This window comes from Panulirus ornatus, chromosome 2 (assembly GCF_036320965.1).
Source record: "Panulirus ornatus isolate Po-2019 chromosome 2, ASM3632096v1, whole genome shotgun sequence".
NCBI classification, from domain to species: Eukaryota; Metazoa; Arthropoda; class Malacostraca; order Decapoda; family Palinuridae; genus Panulirus; species Panulirus ornatus.
The window spans coordinates 97,649,424-97,669,423 of NC_092225.1; the positions used below are offsets into that span (position 1 = coordinate 97,649,424).

Here is a 20,000-nt window from a genome sequence, read left to right on the forward strand (position 1 = left end):
TACTCAACCAAGTGGTCCACTACGTTTCCTACGTTCAGCATTCATACTCCCACCGACCTCAATTTTGGCAACGATCATCTCCAGTGTCTTAGGTCTCTCATGCCAGTGGTGAGTACACTGGACCACCCCCTTGAGGAACCACGTCTTCCTGTACAGTCCAGCACGTAAATGACGATATGCCCCACCCCCCTTTCCTTCCTCCATAGCCATAAACTTGATGGGAAGTCGGCTGGGGTGTGGGAGAGGGTCATCATCACCCGTCATCCCGCTCTCTCGTCTTGAATGGTTCGCCTGATCCAGCCTGACATCACCTGTGGTGTTGGCGGCGCAAAAAGACACGAGAGACACGATCATTTCTCCTTCCCATCCTTCACGTTCCTCTCCCTCCGCGGTACACCGCGTCGTCCTTAGCAACTCAGTATTCTACACATTCAGTTTTTTCCAGTGTTTCGTCCGTCTGAATGAGGCAGGCGAAATTTACCCACCACCTCCTCCACTCAGCGACACTGTTCCCTCAACCCCCCCCCCCCCCCCCCCCCCCCCTGAGCGGACTTATAGTCCTACGGCAACATTTCCGGTTCAGTACGTCCAGGGGCTGACGCGCTGCCGGCGGCAGCCCCACCACCACCTCCCTCCCTCCCTCCCTTGCCTGCGGTGAGGGTGTATTATCCGGGTCACAGCGTGTGGGCAGACGCGTGTTTACTTCCTGACCAGGTGCTGCCGCCTTGACTCCTGTACTCACACTGGGGGAAGGGGGGGGGGGGGGGGGGGGGGGCGGCACTCGACCGTCGCACCACCACCCACCAGGTAAACACCACACACGCATGATAGTCCACCTGCCGTAAGATGGCAGTCTCGCTCTCGTTAATTGGTGCTCCCGGCGTACGTGTAATTGGCTATTTATACTGTGAGACGGAGAGGGAGGGAGTGAGGGAGGGAGGGAGTTCTAAACTCGTGGAGGACCCCTACGACCACCACCACCATCTGTTGGACATCCCTACCATCATGCTGTACTGTATGTTGTCTCAATTTACCATGTTATCATTCGTTTTATTACATTTATCCACAACTTTTATAATACAAAATTTCTTCGTATATATATATATATATATATATATATATATATATATATATATATATATATATATATATATATATATATATATATATTGGAAAGGATCACAATTTTGCGCGTGATCAAGATATTCCTGAGTCCACGGGGAAAATGAAACACGATAAGTTCCCAAGTGCACTTTCGTGTAATAATCACATCATCAGGGGAGACACAAGAGAGAAATATTACAGTCAGTTGATATACATCGAAGAGACGAAGCTAGGACGCCATTTGGTAAACATGTGATTGTCCAGGTTGTTATCTTCACCCTCGTGAGCAAATCTATAGCCTCTATAGCCTTTCCCTGAAACTCGGCTCTCTTAACTCTGGCATCATCTTGGTCGCCCTCCTCTGGACCTTCTCTATCAGCTCCTTTGTGCTTCTTTAGCTACGGTGACCAAACGTGAGAAGCATATTGTAGTTCTGGCCTTATGTAGGATGGATGTGAAAAAGCTTGCTAAACATTACCTTACCCTTACATTTGGCTACTCTGATATCAGCCAGCAGACAGCTGGTCTCCTTAATTATTCTCCTAATGTGGGGCTCTGGCGACAGGTTAGGCATAGGGTCGACTCCAAGGGATTGTGTGAGATCACAATTTGTTTATTACTCGTGTTGCCCAGTCTCTTAATCTTGTGTATATATACATGCACCATGTCTTCACTGCTACGTGTGTAGGAGCACACACGCACACACACACCCTAGCTTATGGTGCGTGTGTGTGTGTGTGTGTGTGTGTGTGCTTTCCAGCAACATGTGAGTACCAATTAATCACACCTAAATATCCTAAGTATCCTGATATGAATTAGATAAAAGTCCCTTGGTGAATCTACAGTCTGTAAGTATGGAGGTTTGTGACGTGTTGTATATCTAGGCCTGAGGGGTAGAAGACCTCCCTTATCATCGTAAGGTCTACGTAAGGTAAGGTTCCAGACCCAGCTGTGGGGGTAGAAGACCTCCCTAACCATCGTAAGGTAAGGTAAGGTCCCAGACCCAGCTGTGATGTGTAGAAGACCTCCCTAACCATCGTAAGGTATACTTCAGGTAAGGTAAGGTCCCAGACCCAGCTGTAGGGGTAGAAGACTTCCCTCACCATCGTAAGGTATACGTAAGGTAAGGTAAGGTCCCAGACCCAGCTGTGAGGTGTATGTAGAAGACCTCCCTCACCACCGCAAGGTCCACGTAAGGGCAGAGAGGAAGCATCGAGTGTACCATTCCATTGCGAGTGGAACTTGGATCACACACAAGTGATCTACTGAGGGGAGAAATGCGGGTACCTGGGAGGACGTGGCGAGGAGGGAGACCAGTGCATCACAGCTTGGGAGTAGGTGGCAGGCGTGGTGACATATACAGTGCGGTGGAACGAAGTCGTGGGGACTTAACACGCCCACTGTAACTAAAACAGCATATGCACCTGATCAAGGCCAGCTGGGGCGGGGGGAGGGGGAGACAGACTTCGAAGAGGCTCTAGGTCAGAAAATAATGTGTCTGCTGCACTAGGGGGGGTGGAGGAGTCTGCATGGAGGGAAGAGAAAGAGGAGGAGGGAGGAGGGAGGGGGCGGAAGAATACGTCCATGTGTCCAGATCAAGACGTGAGAGGAGGGGAGTCTGTCTCCCTCAGCCCTGCTGTTGTGTGAGTCACGCGCGCGCCCGCACGGCCAGGAGAGGAGACCCACATGATACACACCACCCCTCGTGTATTATCACCACACCCCACACACACCCTACCTTAAAAAAAAAGGAGGGGGGGAGGCGAGAATTCCGGGGTGTTTTAAAAGTCGGCATTAGCTGACGTGGTTGGTCGGTGGTGGTGCCCGACACCACCGACCACCTGCCCCCCCCGACACACACACACAGATCAAGGATGCTCGCCACAAAAACTAGTTCTTTACCACGGTAACGCCGCCGCGACCAGATGGCTTTTACTGCGCCGTCCCGGAAACGTCCACGCACGTTCCCCCCGCGCCCCCGCCCCGCACCCCATCGCCGCCCCGTGATCTGAGGCGGGATGACCACAGAGGTGTACGGCGGGGGTACCCCTGACCTGAGGTGTGGGCAGCAGCAGGCAGGTCACCAGGCCGTCGTGGTGGTGGGCGGACTCCGCTGCGGTGGACGGCGGTGTGTGGGTCCCCAGAGCGGGCGGGCGATCCAGCACGACGGGGGGAAAACATACTTCATTCCCAGCGGCGACTGTCCAGGCTCATCACGGCCGGTCGGGGAGTTATCCTCACACACACACACACACACACACACACACACACACACACACACACACACACACACTGCTGCTGGTACACCCAGCCATTCATCTCGTACTACTACTACACAAGGTAACGTGTCGGTCAAGCCCTCTCGTGGCACGTCTCCACAAACACAGGCTACGGGAAGAAGCTCCCGTTCGCCCGCTGCGAATTACGGGAGTGAGAGCGGATCGAGAGGGGGTGGTGTCGAGGTGGGGTAGGGGGGAGCAGTAGTCGCCGGCGGCATCGGCAAAAATGGCAGGCGTGACGAGAATCTCCCGTAACCCGTTGCGTCACCAGGGGTCGTCAACGCGCCGTCGTCACTGACCAGGAGCGGTCAAGCCCGACACGCGCAACCAGGACAGCATCATCATCTGAACTACGATATATGGACGGGTTGAGCCTGCCTGCCTGCCTCTCCTCTCTCTCTCTCTCTCTCTCTCTCTCTCTCTCTCTCTCTCTCTCTCTCTCACGTTACGTGATGACAGTCGAGCACAGCCTTGCACAGCTGGCTTCGCCAGGAACGTTAAGAACATATATTTTTTTCTGTTTTTTTTTTTCTTATCGTAGATGATGTGTTGTTAGCTCTCTCTCTCCTCCCGTAGGTGTTGGAGGGGGGACCTCCTCCGACGCAAGGTAGGTGACGTGGCGGAGACGGGGTGACGATGCTCTGTGACGTGACGTGGCGCCGTAATGACGCTGTGTGACGCAGCGTGGTGATGACGATGATGCTGTGTAACATGGCGTGGTAGTGACGTTGTGTGACGCGGCGTGGTGTGAAAGTGCTGTGTGACGCAGCGTGGTGATGACGATGATGCTGTGCAACATGGCGTGGTGATGACGATGATGCTGTCTAACATGGCGTGGTGATGACGATGATGCTGTCTAACATGGCGTGGTGATGACGATGATGCTGTGCAACATGGCGTGGTGATGACGATGATGCTGTGTAACATGGCGTGGTGATGACGATGATGCTGTGTAACATGGCGTGGTGATGACGATGATGCTGTCTAACATGGCGTGGTGATGACGATGATGCTGTGTAACATGGCGTGGTGATGACGATGATGCTGTGTAACATGGCGTGGTGATGACGACGATGCTGTTGCGTGACGCGTCGTGGTGATGACGACGATGCTGTTGCGTGACGCGTCGTGGTGATGGGGGAGCGTGTGCACACCAGCCCACCCTCGTGATGTCGGCAGATGACGGGTGGACCACTAGCCGGTGTGACGTGGCGTGGTGTGGCGTGGTGCGGTGTGGTGTGGTGTGGTGTGGTGTGGTGTGGCGCTCCCCCGCGGCCCTCACGCCGGCCGGTCGTGTGGTACAACTAATAACCAACCACACAAAAACTGGACACCCGCAAGGTGGGGCGCGGGGCGCCATCTGCCTCACAATCCCACGGCCTGGCACCTGGAAAGACACTGGTGACCTTTGACCCTGGCATTACACCACATCCTCCTCCCTCCTCCTCCTCCTTGACCTTTGCCCTAACCCTAGGTGTCACCAACGCTTCATGACCTTTGCCCTAACCCTAGGTGTCACCAACGCTTCATGACCTTTGCCCTAACCCTAGGTGTCACCACCGCTTCATGACCTTTGCCCTAACCCTAGGTGTCACCAACGCTTCATGACCTTTGCCCTAACCCTAGGTGTCACCATCGCTTCATGACCTTCGCCCTAACCCTGGGTGTCACCAACGCTTCATGACCTCTGCCCTAACCCTAGGTGTCACCACCGCTTCATGACCTTTGCCCTAACCCTAGGTAAGACAATACTGCCACCACACCTGCCTGACCTTAGCTCTAACCCTAGGTAAGGTCCCACCACACCTCCCTATCCTTCACCCTAACCCTAAGGAAGGCACCAACCACACCTTCCCTACCCTTTGCCTCAACAGTAAGTAAGGTCACCCCCCCCCCTTCCCCTTCCCTAACCTTTGCCCTAACCCTAGATAAGGCACCACAGGCACAGCCAGCATGACAAACCCCCCTTTCTTTCTTTTTCTAACCCCCAGCGCCTGTACGTACGTACAGACACACTCCGCCACACGAACACCCCATACATCTCCCTCTGGCTTTGTTTACCGAGTCGAGGCGGTGGATCCGCGATAAAAACGACCCGTGCTATTTACTGTCTCACCACCGCCAAGGTGACATACATAACTAAGCGGCTCCTCAAGGAACCTGAAAGACGAAAGAAATCCCTCAAGGTGACAGGTTCCCCTTGCTACGTGCGCGTGTGTGTGTGTGTTTCATTTCACCTCATGAATCTCAAGGAATCCATCACTTCCCCTCACACTGATTGCAGGGCAGCCTTGAAGCCGTAGGAGCCCCACCGTATGGGAAGTCCCGGGGCTATATATCCACATCACCCATCTACCCCGATCACACCGCGCTCCAGTGGGTACTTACCGACGTCGCCCCCCGTATATCGCCGTCCGTCAGATGGCGATAATAACACCTGTACACCACTCGTCATTCACACGAAGATAACGTGATGTGGGTTTTCATAAAAAAAAATTACCAAAAGATCGAAATTACAAATTAATGATATCAAGGAGCATATGTATACATATATGTTATCTATTTTATTATACTCGCGTTAGCGAGGTAGCGCAAGGAAAGAGACGAAAGAATGGCCCAACCCATCTACATACACATGTATATACATAAACGCCCACACACGCACATATACACACCCATACATTTTAACGTAGACATAAACACACATACATACACAGACATATACATATAAACACATGTACATATTCATACTTGCTGCCTTCATCCATTCCGTCGCCACCCCGCCACAAGTTAAAGACATTGTGGGTAAACAAAACTATGTCTAACGTTACCAGACAATGTCAACAAGGCTAATGAAACATCTTGTGTATTTACATTCATTGACATCAAAACCTCGTGTACCGTGGCACCACACCATCACAACATCCAGTGGTTCACCATCACTGATCCAAAATCAACCCCGAACCTACTTCAGTGAAAGAACACAATAACAAAATCTAGAACAGTACAACAGTCACCATCAATAACAAGAGCCACAAGAGTGTTCCAACTGGATCACACAATAATAACGTGTTACACGTCACACACACACATCAGACTAGAGACGCATTGACGCAGAGGAACAATATTCACCAAAGAGAGTTACGCGTGAGTCACTCGACCATCCATGGCGCTGACCAACACCAACACCACACACCTCCCCCCCAACTGTATTTTAAGCCGAGACACTTGTGACGCCGTCACGCAACCAACCCTTTCCCTCCACCCCACCCCCTCACCTCCCACCACTACACCACACCACACCCCTCACCTCCCACCACTACACCACACCACACCCCTCACTTCCCACCACCACTACACCACACCCCTCACCTCCCACCACCACTACACCACACCCGTCACCTCCCACCACCACACCACACCCCTCACCTCCCACCACCACACCACACCACACCATGGTTCGCTCGCCCTTCGGGGAGGGAGGGAGGGAGAGAGAGAGAGAGAGAGAGAGAGAGAGAGAGAGAGAGAGAGAGAGAGAGAGAGTAGTATCACTTCGCCAAGTCCCTCGCCTTAACCAACCCCCCTCCCATTCACCAATATGTTAAGATGTCCTTCATCATCCCGTCCAACTGAGCAGAAATCCCAGGCGTCTCTCTCTCTCTCTCTCTCTCTCTGCTTCGGTCTGGCAGAAGGACGGGAAATTGGCCCTTCACGCCACATGTACTGCTACGGCCATCACCCCCCCCCCCCGGGTTGACGAGGGCGTTACACGAGTACTTCTCCCCCCTCCCACCCCACCCCACATCCCCTCCCACTTAAGAGGTACATTTCCTCCCTCTCCCCTCACCCTCCCCTCCACCTCCCCACACCTTGAAATGGACTATACCTCATCAACACAACTACCTACTACCCCGCCTCCCCCAACCCCCACTTGATGACAAGCCTTGAGGGCGACCTCGCAACTGGCACAGGGCGTTATCCACCCACCTTCTTCACCCCTCCCTCACTCCCCCAACCCCCCATAACAAGTGCACAAACACAGCTCATTTAGTCTTGAAAGGGGTGGAGGGAGGGGGAGAGTTGGGGGGAAGGAAGAGTGGGGAAGGGGGTGAAGGGTGAGGCTTTCCCCCCTCCAGAACCGTAGATATTGAAACACCACTGAGGGTGGGTGAGGAGGAAGGTGAGGGGGAAGGAGGGAGGAGGGTGGAAAGACCATGGGAAGGTTGTCTTGAAGGAGGAGGTGAGGGAGGGAGTGTGGTGTGTCACCCCCACATGATGGTGGCGTCTCTTCAAACAGACGCCAGGGAAGGAGGAGGAGCCTCGGGGGGGATGTATGTTAGCTACCGCTAGTACGGCCTCCGTGTCAGTTGCTTGGTAACTATAGCTGGACACATCGATCGCTCCTCCTCCTCCTCCTCCTCCTCCACAATTCAACCCCGAGAGCACGACGGTACGGCCCTTGAACACGACGGTACTGCCCTTGAACACGACGGTAAGGCCCTTGAACACGACGGTATGGCCCTTGAGCACGACGGTACGACCCTTAAACACGACGGTACGGCCCTTGAACATGACGGTACGATCCTTGAACACGACGGTACTGCCCTTGAGCACGACGGTGCGACCCTTGAACACGACGGTACTGCCCTTGAGCACGACGGTACGGCCCTTGAACACGATGGTACGACCCTTGAACACGACGGTACTGCCCTTGAGCACGATGGTACGACCCTTGAGTACGACGGTGCAGCCCCTTAAACGACCCTTGAGTACGACGGTGCAGCCCCTTAAACACGACGGTACGACCCTTGAACACGACGGTGCGACCCCGTGAACAGGATGATGAGGCATCTGAACACGACGGTACAGCCCATTGAACACGACGGTATAGCCTCTTGAGCACGACGGTACGGCCCTTGAACACGACGGTACAAGCACGGGCTATGATGGCCAGGCCTTATGAGTGTAACCCCTCAACACTTTACCCTTACTGAAGACCACCTCAAAAGTCACGAGCGCCGTGGCACCCCACCCAAGCACCGCACCTCAGCGCTGCTGCTGAAGAATCGTCCCGCTCTCGTGCTCAGTGGGTCAAATACGACCCAGGCAGGGAATTCACACACACACACACACACACACACACACACACACCACGATGGATGCCAGACTAGACACGGTTCACGAAGGCCCACGCCTGTGATCCCTCAACCTCCACGCCACATGGATAAATGTCACCCCCGCCATTAAAGGCGTGCGTGCGTGCGTGCGTGCGTGCGTGCGTGTGTGTGTGTGTGTGTGTGTGTGTGTGTGTGTGTCCTTACCTCTCGGGAATCCAAGGAGCAGTTAACCATTCCTGGCTGTGGAGACTTGAGCCTGGCGCCCATGACAATAACAAACCATGTTCCACACACACACACACACACACACACACACACACACACACACACACACACACACACACGCCTCCTGTATAGCACGAAGGCCTCTACCACCTGCCCGGGAAACAACCCACTAGCCCCCCCCACACACACACCCCATGTCAGGTTTTTCCCCTCCCATGACCTGAAAACGGGGTGGGTGGGTGAGTGGGTGGGGGGAGATAAATTTTGGGCTTTCACCGAGGGTGGGACGAGACGGGACGGGGCGGAGCGGAGCGGTGTGTGTGTGTGTGTGTGTGTGTGTGTGCGTCCACATGGACGCAGAGTTCGGCGGTGGACGGCGAGGAAACATGAATAAGCCAGACACACACCCCCCGCTATCGTGGCACCTGTCGCTAACCCACCTGCAGGGGAACAGGTGTACCTCGTGGGGGGGGGGGGTATAAAACACACAGGTGTCACACCACCCGAACCATCCTCCACCGCACGAAGACCTGCCTCTCGAAGATTCGTCTCTCCACACCAACCTGTCTCCCCCCAACCACACACACACCCATCCATCCCCACCCCCAACACACCACCACTCGACACTCACTTCAACACGCACCGGCAACACTTCACAGCATCAAATAATATGTTTAAGCGTCACTATTATCACGCTTAACAGGGAGAGGTTACAGCTACCAAAAGTTAAGGCCCCTCCAGCTGTAGTAGCCAGCGTCCAGCACCAGCACCACCCAAAGCCCCTGCAGCCGTGGCCAGCGTCCAGCACCAGCACCACCCCACGCTGGAGGACGGGGGACCCCTTCTTGGCTCCGACGGGGCAAGTGTGTCTTGCCTAGAGAGAGAGAGAGAGAAGGGGGAGAGCGCGGGGGGCCGCCAGGGGCCAGGCCGGGGCTGGGGCTGCTGGTGATGGAGGAGTGAGGGGTCCGACGACGGGTACTCACCACTGGAAAGCGTTGAAGTGGAAGTAGACGAGCCCCTGGCCGTAGAGGAAGGTGGCCTCCTTCCAGTAATCGTTGGGCCGGAGGTTGTAGAACTTCTGGTACGCTGACATGGCTGACGGGAGAGAGAGAGAGGGAGAGAGATATAGATATATATATATATATAAGATGATACACACTTGTAAATTGGTCTTAATACATAGGCAGATATGCAGTTGGTGAGGATGGTTCATCAAATATCAGGAGGCTAAGCTTGCTGGCTAACAGGTAAGGAACGCTCTCAGGTACTGACGGGGACGACACTCAAAACACGACGCTATGATCCTCGGAGCACGACGGTGCGAACCCTTGAGCACGACGGTACGAACCCTTGAGCACAAAGGTGCGACCCTTGAGCACGACGGTACGAACCCTTGAGCACGACGGTACGAACCCTTGAGCACGACGGTACGAACCCTTGAGCACGACAGTACGAACCCTTGAGCACGACGGTACGAACCCTTGAGCACTACGGTACGACTCTTCAGTACGAACGTACGACCCTTGAGAACAGGGTACGAGCCTTGAAAACGACGGTACGACCCTTGAGCACGACGGTGCGGCCTTTGAGCACGACGGTGCGACATGAGCACGACGACACCCTTGAGCACGAAGGTACGACCCTTGAGCAAGACGGTACGACCCTTGAGCACGACGGTGCGACCCTTGAGCACGACAATACGACCCTTGAGCACGACAGTACGACCCTTGAGCACGACGGTACGACCCTTGAGCAAGACGGTGCGACCCTTGAGCACGACGGTACGACCCCTGAGCACGACGGTGCGACCCTTGAGCACGAAGGTGAGACCCTTGAGCACGAACGTACGACCCTTAAGAACAGGTGTACGAGCCTTTGAAAACGACGGTACGACCCTTGAGCACGACGGTAATAACCCTCTGAGCTCAGCGGCACGAACGACCCCTTGAGCACAACGGGGGTATAGAAATCCTCCCCTCCATTCCTTTACTTTTCCAAAAGAAGGAACAAAGAAAGCGGCCAAATGAGGCGTCTTCCCTCTGTGGCTCAGTCATCCGTTCTTGAACGCTACCTCGCTGACATGGGAAATGGCGAATATGTACGACAAAAAAAAAAAAAAAATACACGGCACTAAATGTAGAACGAACCAGTTGTGAGAGAGCAAAGGGCCGCTCACGAGAGGTGGACGACAACGAACCACGCCAAAAAAAAAAAAAAAATAGAAAAAGAAAAGATGATAAGCCAGAAAATGTGACTTGCACAGCTACATCACAGACCAGAGTCCTCTGGAGAGAGAGAGAGAGAGAGAGAGAGAGAGAGAGAGAGAGAGAGAGAGAGAGAGAGAGAGAGAGAGAGAGAGAGAGAGAGACTGGCTGACCACAGTGTTTTGGGAAAAAAGCAAAAAACGGGATGACTGATATAAGACGTCACTTCGAAAACCTACGAAACGTCTCCCCCACCTCCCCACCCACCCACACACACACACACACACCCACGCACCCACCCACACACATACACACCCACACACACACACACACACACACACCATCACCCCAGCGCTACAGCGGTGAAGGGGAGAAACGAAGCCAGGCGGGTGGAAATGAGTGGAACAGGATAAGGCCGTGACCCGTGGCAGCCACTGACCTACGACCCCGGCCTTCAGGAGGAAGGGGGGGGGGTATCATCTTGACTCACGGGGGGGTCAACAGCACACGAGGTCAAGGAACAACTCGCACCACGAATACATGTATACATATACTTCTGGGATCCCAGCACCTGCATATACATATACTTCTGGGATCCCAGCACCTGCATATACATATACTTCTGGGATCCTAGCACCTGCATATACATATACATCTGGGATCCCAGCACCTGCATATACATATACATCTGGGATCCCAGCACCTGCATATACATATACATCTGGGATCCCAGCACCTGCATATACATATACTTCTGGGATCCCAGCACCTGCATATACATATACATCTGGGATCCCAGCACCTGCATATACATATACATCTGGGATCCTAGCACCTGCATATACATATACATCTGGGATCCCAGCACCTGCATATACATCTGGGATCCCAGCACCTGCATATACATCTGGGATCCCAGCACCTGCATATACATCTGGGATCCCAGCACCTGCATATACATATAATTTCTGGGATCTGCGATGGCACCTGGCGTGTCATTCACGTGGGGCTGTGGAGACGGGTCTGCCCCCGTAGCTGACTCTGGGATCAGTCAGGCTATTGGGGGCGGCAGCACGCATCAGCGGGCTAAGCCTCGCCTCCCTTCCTCCCTACCTCCTCCTCACTCCTCCTCCCCCAGCAGACCGTCAGGTCATGTGGAGGTCTACAGGAGTCTGCCCTAATGACTATTCTTTGAGGTTCTCTCCCAACTGGTCCAATTCTGACTGGTCCAATTCTTTTCTTTCTATTATCATTTTCTTAGGGGAGGTGATCTCCTGGGTCGTCTAAAAATTCTCCTAAAAACCTTTTCCATAATCAAAAGCTTGAACAGCTTTTTTTTTTCGTGAGCCAGGGATGTCTGCGCAAGCTTTAAGCTTACTTGGACTTAAAGCTTTTTTTTTTCTTCTTTCGCAATGTTTTGGCAGAGTTATCAGAGAGGGTTGCATCTCCCACCATGCCAGAGGGTATGAACTTTGGACTGAAGGCTGGGAACCACGCCTTCCAAGAATGTCTATATGCAAATATATATATATATATATATATATATATATATATATATATATATATATATATATATATATATATATATATATTCTTTCACCCCTATCCCCAGGGATAATATACATATATATATATATATACACATACACACACATACACACACACACGCACATATACACACACACGCACATACATATATGTACATATGAAAAATGTAAGAAACAATTTAGAAAACTGAAACTTCTAGCTTGAAATGAAAAGAAAAAATGAATGTCACATAATGGTTCAACCTCTGGCTATGGAAAAAGGAAATGTTTAATCTATTTACACAAAAGTCAATAGTAGTTCTCATCAATTTGACCACTGTATCAATAAGCTTCAATGTCTAAGCTACATTTTTTCCAATTTCACTATTTTCTTGTCAAAGCACCATGTATGAAAACTGTCACTCCAGTAACACAACTATAAACATTTACTTCCCCTTTAAAAAAGTTCTGGGGAAGTCTGTCTCGATACACTGCGGGACACTCTACCACCTGGCGAGGTTTGTGTTGCAATGGTTCTTGATTCACAAACGTAGTAGCATCACTGTTGGGCCAAGGTAGTTCCGTTGGCGAAGAGGAGCTCATGAAACATGTCGGAAAGCATGCTACTGCAGGCAGGAGTGAAGGCTGTTTCCTTGCGCTACCTCGCAAACGCGGGAGACAGCGGCAAAAAAAAAAAAAATATATATATATATATATATATATATATATATATATATATATATATATATATATATATATATATCCATTCGCCACTCTCAGAGAGTAACCTCAAAATTGTTCTATGTTCCCAGGAGTTTGCATATATATATATATATACATATATATATATATATATATATATATATATATATATATATATATATATATATATATATATATATATATTATCCCTGGGGATAGGGGAGAAAGAATACTTCCCACGTATTCCCTGCGTGTCGTAGAAGGCGACTAAAAGGGGAGGGAGCGGGGGGCTGGAAATCCTCCCCTCTCACTTTTTTTTTTTTTTTTTTTTTTTTTTTTTTTTTTTTCCCAAAAGAGGGAACAGAGAAGGGGCCCAGGTGAGGATATTCCCTCAAGGGCCCAGTCCTCTGTTCTCAACGCTACCTCGCTAATGCGGGAAATGGCGAATAGTATGAAAGAAAAAGAAAAGAATATATATATATATATATATATATATATATATATATATATATATATATATATATACATATATATATATATATATATATATATATATATACATTTTTTTTTTCTAATGTCGACTGTGATCGATTTCTGTACTTTTCCTTGTTCCACAGTCTCGCCCGCCTCAAGGAAATGTGTCAGAATAAAAGAATAATATATCTCATCTGTAGACAGTTCTGTCTCTACTGCCTTTGTGGGTTCGCTATATCCGACCTCCCATCATTTTCCAAACCTATAAACGGCATGCCTCTGATATATATATATATATATATATATATATATATATATATATATATATATATATATATATATATATATATATATATATATATCGATGTGTCAATATCTACCAAAATCGAGAGATAACTACTTTATATCGTGTCGAAAACAGATCGAATGGAGACCAAGGCTTTCAACACAAGAACCGACACAGTCACATATAAACAGGCGCTAAACTCGTTCCTGATATATATATATATATATATATATATATATATATATATATATATATATATATATATATATATATATATACATATATATATATATATATATATATATATATATATATATATATATATATATATACTTAACCGCTATTTCCCGCGTTAGCCCAACCACTCACATATACATACATATACATACACAGACATATACATATATACACATGTACATAATCATATATATATATATATATATATATATATATATATATATATATATATATATATACATATATTACAGTATATCGAGAGCTTTGTCTAAGATTGTGTTAACGATGTCAAAATAGTTGAAGATTTACCTCAAAATATCAGAAGACCAGACACCAGGAGAAGACCAGACACCAGGAGAAGACCAGACATCAGGAGAAGACCAGACACCAGGAGAAGACCAGACACCAGGAGAAGACCAGACACAGATTTCTTCTTTTTTTTTCTTTTCTTCCCCCCCCCCCCCCCCCCTGGCACAGCTCGCGTCCCATAAATCATTCGTAACCATTCATCAAACTCGACCGGTAATTGAGTCATCCTGTTAACCTTGGTAGCAATGACACTGAGTTTCCTGCCAGTTAGTCATAGCCTTAATAATAATGATATGCTCGTACACGTCATTATGTCTTGCAGGCCATCAGGACAGCACACACACACACACACACACACACACACACACACACACACACACTCCAAAAGGTGTGGTAATGGCCTGGTTCTCTGGCTACACGTATAAGAAACTCTTAGATCAAACACACACGTGTATTATCTTCGACTAAAAATAGGTTCTCGACGACAGAATCACACCTGTATGAACACAGGCCCTGGTGAACAATGCACGAGTTTAGAACTAATGTTCAGTCAGGGTCGTAACAAACTATGTTCAGTCAGGGTCGTAACAATCCATGTTCAGTCAGGGTCGTAACAAACTATGTTCAGTCAGGGTCGTAACAAACCATGTTCAGTCAGGGTCGTAACAAACTATGTTCAGTCAGGGTCGTAACAAACTATGTTCAGTCAGGGTCGTAACAAACTATGTTCAGTCAGGGTCGTAACAAACTATGTTCAGTCAGGGTCGTAACAAACTATGTTCAGTCAGGGTCGTAACAAACTATGTTCAGTCAGGGTCGTAACAAACTATGTTCAGTCAGGGTCGTAACAAACTATGTTCAGTCAGGGTCGTAACAAACCATGTTCAGTCAGGGCCATAACAAACCATGTTCAGTCAGGGTCGTAACAAACTATGTTCAGTCAGGGTCGTAACAAACTATGTTCAGTCAGGGTCGTAACAAACTATGTTCAGTCAGGGTCGTAACAAACTATGTTCAGTCAGGGTCGTAACAAACTATGTTCAGTCAGGGTCGTAACAAACTATGTTCAGTCAGGGTCGTAACAAACTATGTTCAGTCAGGGTCGTAACAAACTATGTTCAGTCAGGGTCGTAACAAACCATGTTCAGTCAGGGTCGTAACAAACTATGTTCAGTCAGAATCATAACAAACCATGTTCAGTCAGGGTCGTAACCACTGGTCATGTCCACAACTGATGGGGTTGTAGACCTAGGCGTCCCATATCCCCTAGGCTACATCCATCACAATGCCCACTACCAGACCACACAACCGATGGGGTTGTGGGTCGAGCGATGCGCCCTGTAACCACTGGCCACAGCCATCAACACAAGTCCCATAACTTGGTCATGTCTACAACTGATGGGGGGGTGTTGTGGATGAAGAGAACCACCATGCCACATCAAGCAACACAACCAGCCATGTCATGTCTACAACTGATGGGAGGGTTGTGGATGAAGAGATCCACCAAGCCACATCAAGCAACACAACCAGCCATGTCTACAACTGATGGGAGGGTTGTGGATGAAGAGAACCCCCAGGCCACATCAGGCACCACAACCAGCCATGTCTACAACTGATGGGGGAGTGGGAGGCTGTGTGTGGCCACGTCCACCACCACCACCACCACACAAAACTGGCCACGTCCACCACCACCACCACCACCAACCACCACACAAAACTGGCCAAGTCCACCACCACCACACAAAACTGGCCACGTCCACCACCACCACTACCACCACACAAAACTGGCCACGTCCACCACCACCACCACACAAAACTGGCCACGTCCACCACCACCACACAAAACTGGCCACGTCCAGAAGTGAGAGTGCAGCTGCTGGAGACGGTGGCCGCACCACCACTTAACCAGTGGCCACTCCTCACTCCTCCTCCCTCCTCCTCGCTCGCCCGGAAGCCACCAAGGTCCACAACATCCTGGACGTCTGTCTGTCTGTCTGCCTGCCTGACGAACCCTCCTCCACCAGAAAATACCACCTTTGCCATAAAACACGACGCCCACGTGCGTCCCTCACCCAAAACAAATTGAACCGGACAATGTACAATTCATACCGTGCCACACACACACACACACACCCACACACACACACACACACACACACACACACACACACACAACACCTGTAATATACACCTGTCGACGTCGTAATCACACGCCTCTCATCACGCCTCCGGTAAATGCTGACATGAATCCAACATGACCTTCCGTAACCGTTGGTGTACGTGGCCTCCAGAACAACTAGCCAACACTACTGACGAAGGCGCAGTGACGGAACGTCGCTCCGAGGTATGAGAGAGAGAGAGAGAGAGAGAGAGAGAGAGAGAGAGAGAGAGAGAGAGAGAGAGAGAGAGAGAGAGAGAGAGAGAGAGAGAGAGTTCCACCTATGGGGAAGGGGTTCCATCTCTTTGTGGCAAATGAGGTTTTCAACCTGGGAGTGGGGGACGCTCCTGCTGGCACCCTCCCACTCCACCCCCGGGTCGTGCTACCGTCTGAGGGTGGACCGGTGAGTGACATGCCTGCTAACACCAACACCTCCTCCTCCTCCTCCTCCTCCCTCCTGGCGGCACCAGCTGTTGCCTCCACCACCTGGGATCAGCAACACCCCGGTGCTGGACACTGACAGACACTGCCACAGAAGAGGCGTACAGGAGCCACACCTGCAGGTATAACTCCAGCTGGGTGCTGCCGTGTCTGGCCGGGGGCGTCGTCCACCCCCCAGCACTGGCACCTACAAACGACACCACAGGTGCCTTACGGCTGGGAGGGAGGATGCCGGACAGACCAGCGCGTCTCTTAACAACCCGCCAAACCCCACGGCAAAAAGGCCCGCTGGCGTACAGGGCCGGGAGGGCGGGCTGGCGGACCCTATCAGGGCACGGGCATGAACGTAGCGCCTGCGCCCCCCGGTGAAAGCACTGCAAGAGCCCGTGATTTCCGGCAGTGACTTCTGCGGTGACCCCCCTAAGCAGAGGAGGGGGGGGGGAGAATCTCTCTCTCTCTCTCTCTCTCTCTCTCTCTCTCTCTCTCTCTCTCTCTCTCTCTAGGATGTGGTGAATGACGTGCAGGGGGGTGAGGTGATCAAGTCTCGGATACTCCTGAGAGCCCCAGGTTGTGTGTGTGTGTGTGTGTGTGTGTGAGAGAGAGAGAGAGAGAGAGAGAGAGAGAGAGAGAGAGAGAGAGAGAGAGAGACTCGTCCTTGAGTGTGGCGAAAGACTCGAGTGTAAGCGTGAGATGGGGGGGGGACAGCCTGCCTGGGACGCCCCCCCCCCCCCCCCGGATGTAGCGAGAGCATTTCCTGATTGGCCCTTTAACCTATGGCCTCCAACACCTTACAGACACACACACACACACACACACACACACGCTCCGAGCACTGGGCCAACACACCCACTGTGCTGTTCACCTTGGCCGATGCCTGCCACGTTCACCACACTCGCACACGCACACGCACACACACATACACACACACACTCACAATTACCACACACACACACATACACACACACACTCACAATTACCACACTCTCCCACACAAACACACACACACACACACACACACACACACACACACACACACACATACACACACACACACACTTCCTAAAACACGATACACACGCACCTCACCACCAACACAGCCAACTCTACATCCTCACCCCCACCATACACCCACCACACTTTAAACTCTCCATCCCACAGAATCAGCCCGAGACCACACCACCACACTCTACCTACACTCCCGATACACAGCGCACCAAACATCCAAAACCAACTGCGCCAAGTGACTTGTCAACAAACACCATCGCCAAAAAATAATGTTTCGCTCAACAAATTCCAGATGCCTATGTCCACAACAAACAAAGACACGGACACACACACATTTCATATATATATATATATATATATATATATATATATATATGTATATATTCCTATGAGTCCACGGGGAAAAAATGAAACACGATAAGTTCCCAAGTGCACTTTCGTGTAATAATCACATCATCAGGGGAGATACAAGAGAGAAACATAAAAGTGTACACAAATCACAAGGAACAACAGCTTCCCAGAAGGTCCCACGAATTATCAAAAGAGAGTTCACTATTTTCCTTCTTCTTACGTTTCCATTTAAAGGTTTTCTCTGTCCTGTGGACTTCCATTGACTTAGCGGTGAAAAAACAAATCAGGTCTCCCTCCCTTACTGGGATCAAAATATTTTAACTCCGTCCTTTTCGGGGGATTAAAACACTACGACATTCCTGGGATTACAATCCTAAGTCCTTCCTCTGGGATTAAAACAACCCATCCTTCCTGGGATTACAACCCCACGTCCTTCCTGGGATTACAGCCCCACGTCCTTCTTAGGATTAAAACACCATGTCCTTCCTGGGATTACTGCCCCACGTACTTCCTGGGATTAAAACAAAACGTCCTTCCTGGCATTTAAAACACCACGTCCTTCCTGGCATTTAAAACACCACGTCCTTCCTGGCATTTAAAACACCACGTCCTTCCTGGCATTTAAAACACCACGTCCTTCCTGGCATTTAAAACACCACGTCCTTCCTGGCATTTAAAACACCACGTCCTTCCTGGCATTTAAAACACCACGTCCTTCCTGGCATTTAAAACACCACGTCCTTCTTGGGATTAAAACAACACTTATTTTTTTTGGGATTATAACCCCACGTCCTTCCTGGGATCACAACACCACGTCCTTCCTGGGATCAAAACACCACGTCCTTTCTGGCATTTAAAACACCACGTCCTTCCTGGGATTATAACCCCACGTCCTTCCTGGGATCACAACACCACGTCCATCCTGGGATCAAAACACCACGTCCTTCCTGGCATTCAAAACACGCTGCAAACGTGCCACCAAGACGCAGTGTGTATACAAACGTTGGCCGGGACCACACTGCCAACGTTTGACAAGAGCATATAGGCCAACTCTTGACAGGGTACGTTGTATATACATCACAGCGACCAATGATCATGTCCCATAATATATCAAAGTTCATGTTGTGGTTGTGTTTCTTTCAACAGGATGTAAATAAATGAACGTTGTATTCATGAGAGAGAGGAACGTTTCTCGCGCCAAGAAAACGATGATTTGCGCGCCACAGGTAACACCAAGTTTACCAGCCCATTTCTGCTTGCAGCGTTACAGGCTACAGGATACAGAGTGGGCTGTATGTTAAGTGTACGTTACAGAGATTACTGCAGGCTACAGGCTGCTACACTTTACTGTAGGTTACAGGTTACTGCAGGTGAATTCCATGAGGTAAACCATTGTGGGGTATGCGTAAGATTCCATGAGGTAAACTACAGTGAGGTATACGCAAGGTGGAAACCATCATAAAGATTCCATGAGGTAAACTCAACTTGTCAGGTACATGTAAACTAACATCATTCCATAAAGGTAAACTATGATAAGGTATACGTAAGGTAAACCATCATCATTCCATAAAGGTAAATCCTG

The 20,000-nt window shown here is 50.1% G+C and overlaps 1 protein-coding gene across 3 annotated transcripts in view; it reads right to left on the minus strand.

The window, feature by feature from the left end:
• Utx (Utx histone demethylase) overlaps nt 1-20,000 on the minus strand; it is a 563,056-nt gene that overhangs the window by 267,593 nt on the left and 275,463 nt on the right. For all 3 annotated transcript variants that reach the window (XM_071680551.1, XM_071680560.1, XM_071680542.1), the window contains exon 3: nt 9,709-9,820. In XM_071680551.1, the coding sequence (XP_071536652.1) occupies nt 9,709-9,820 (112 nt within the window). The remainder of the gene's footprint in view (nt 1-9,708; nt 9,821-20,000) is intronic.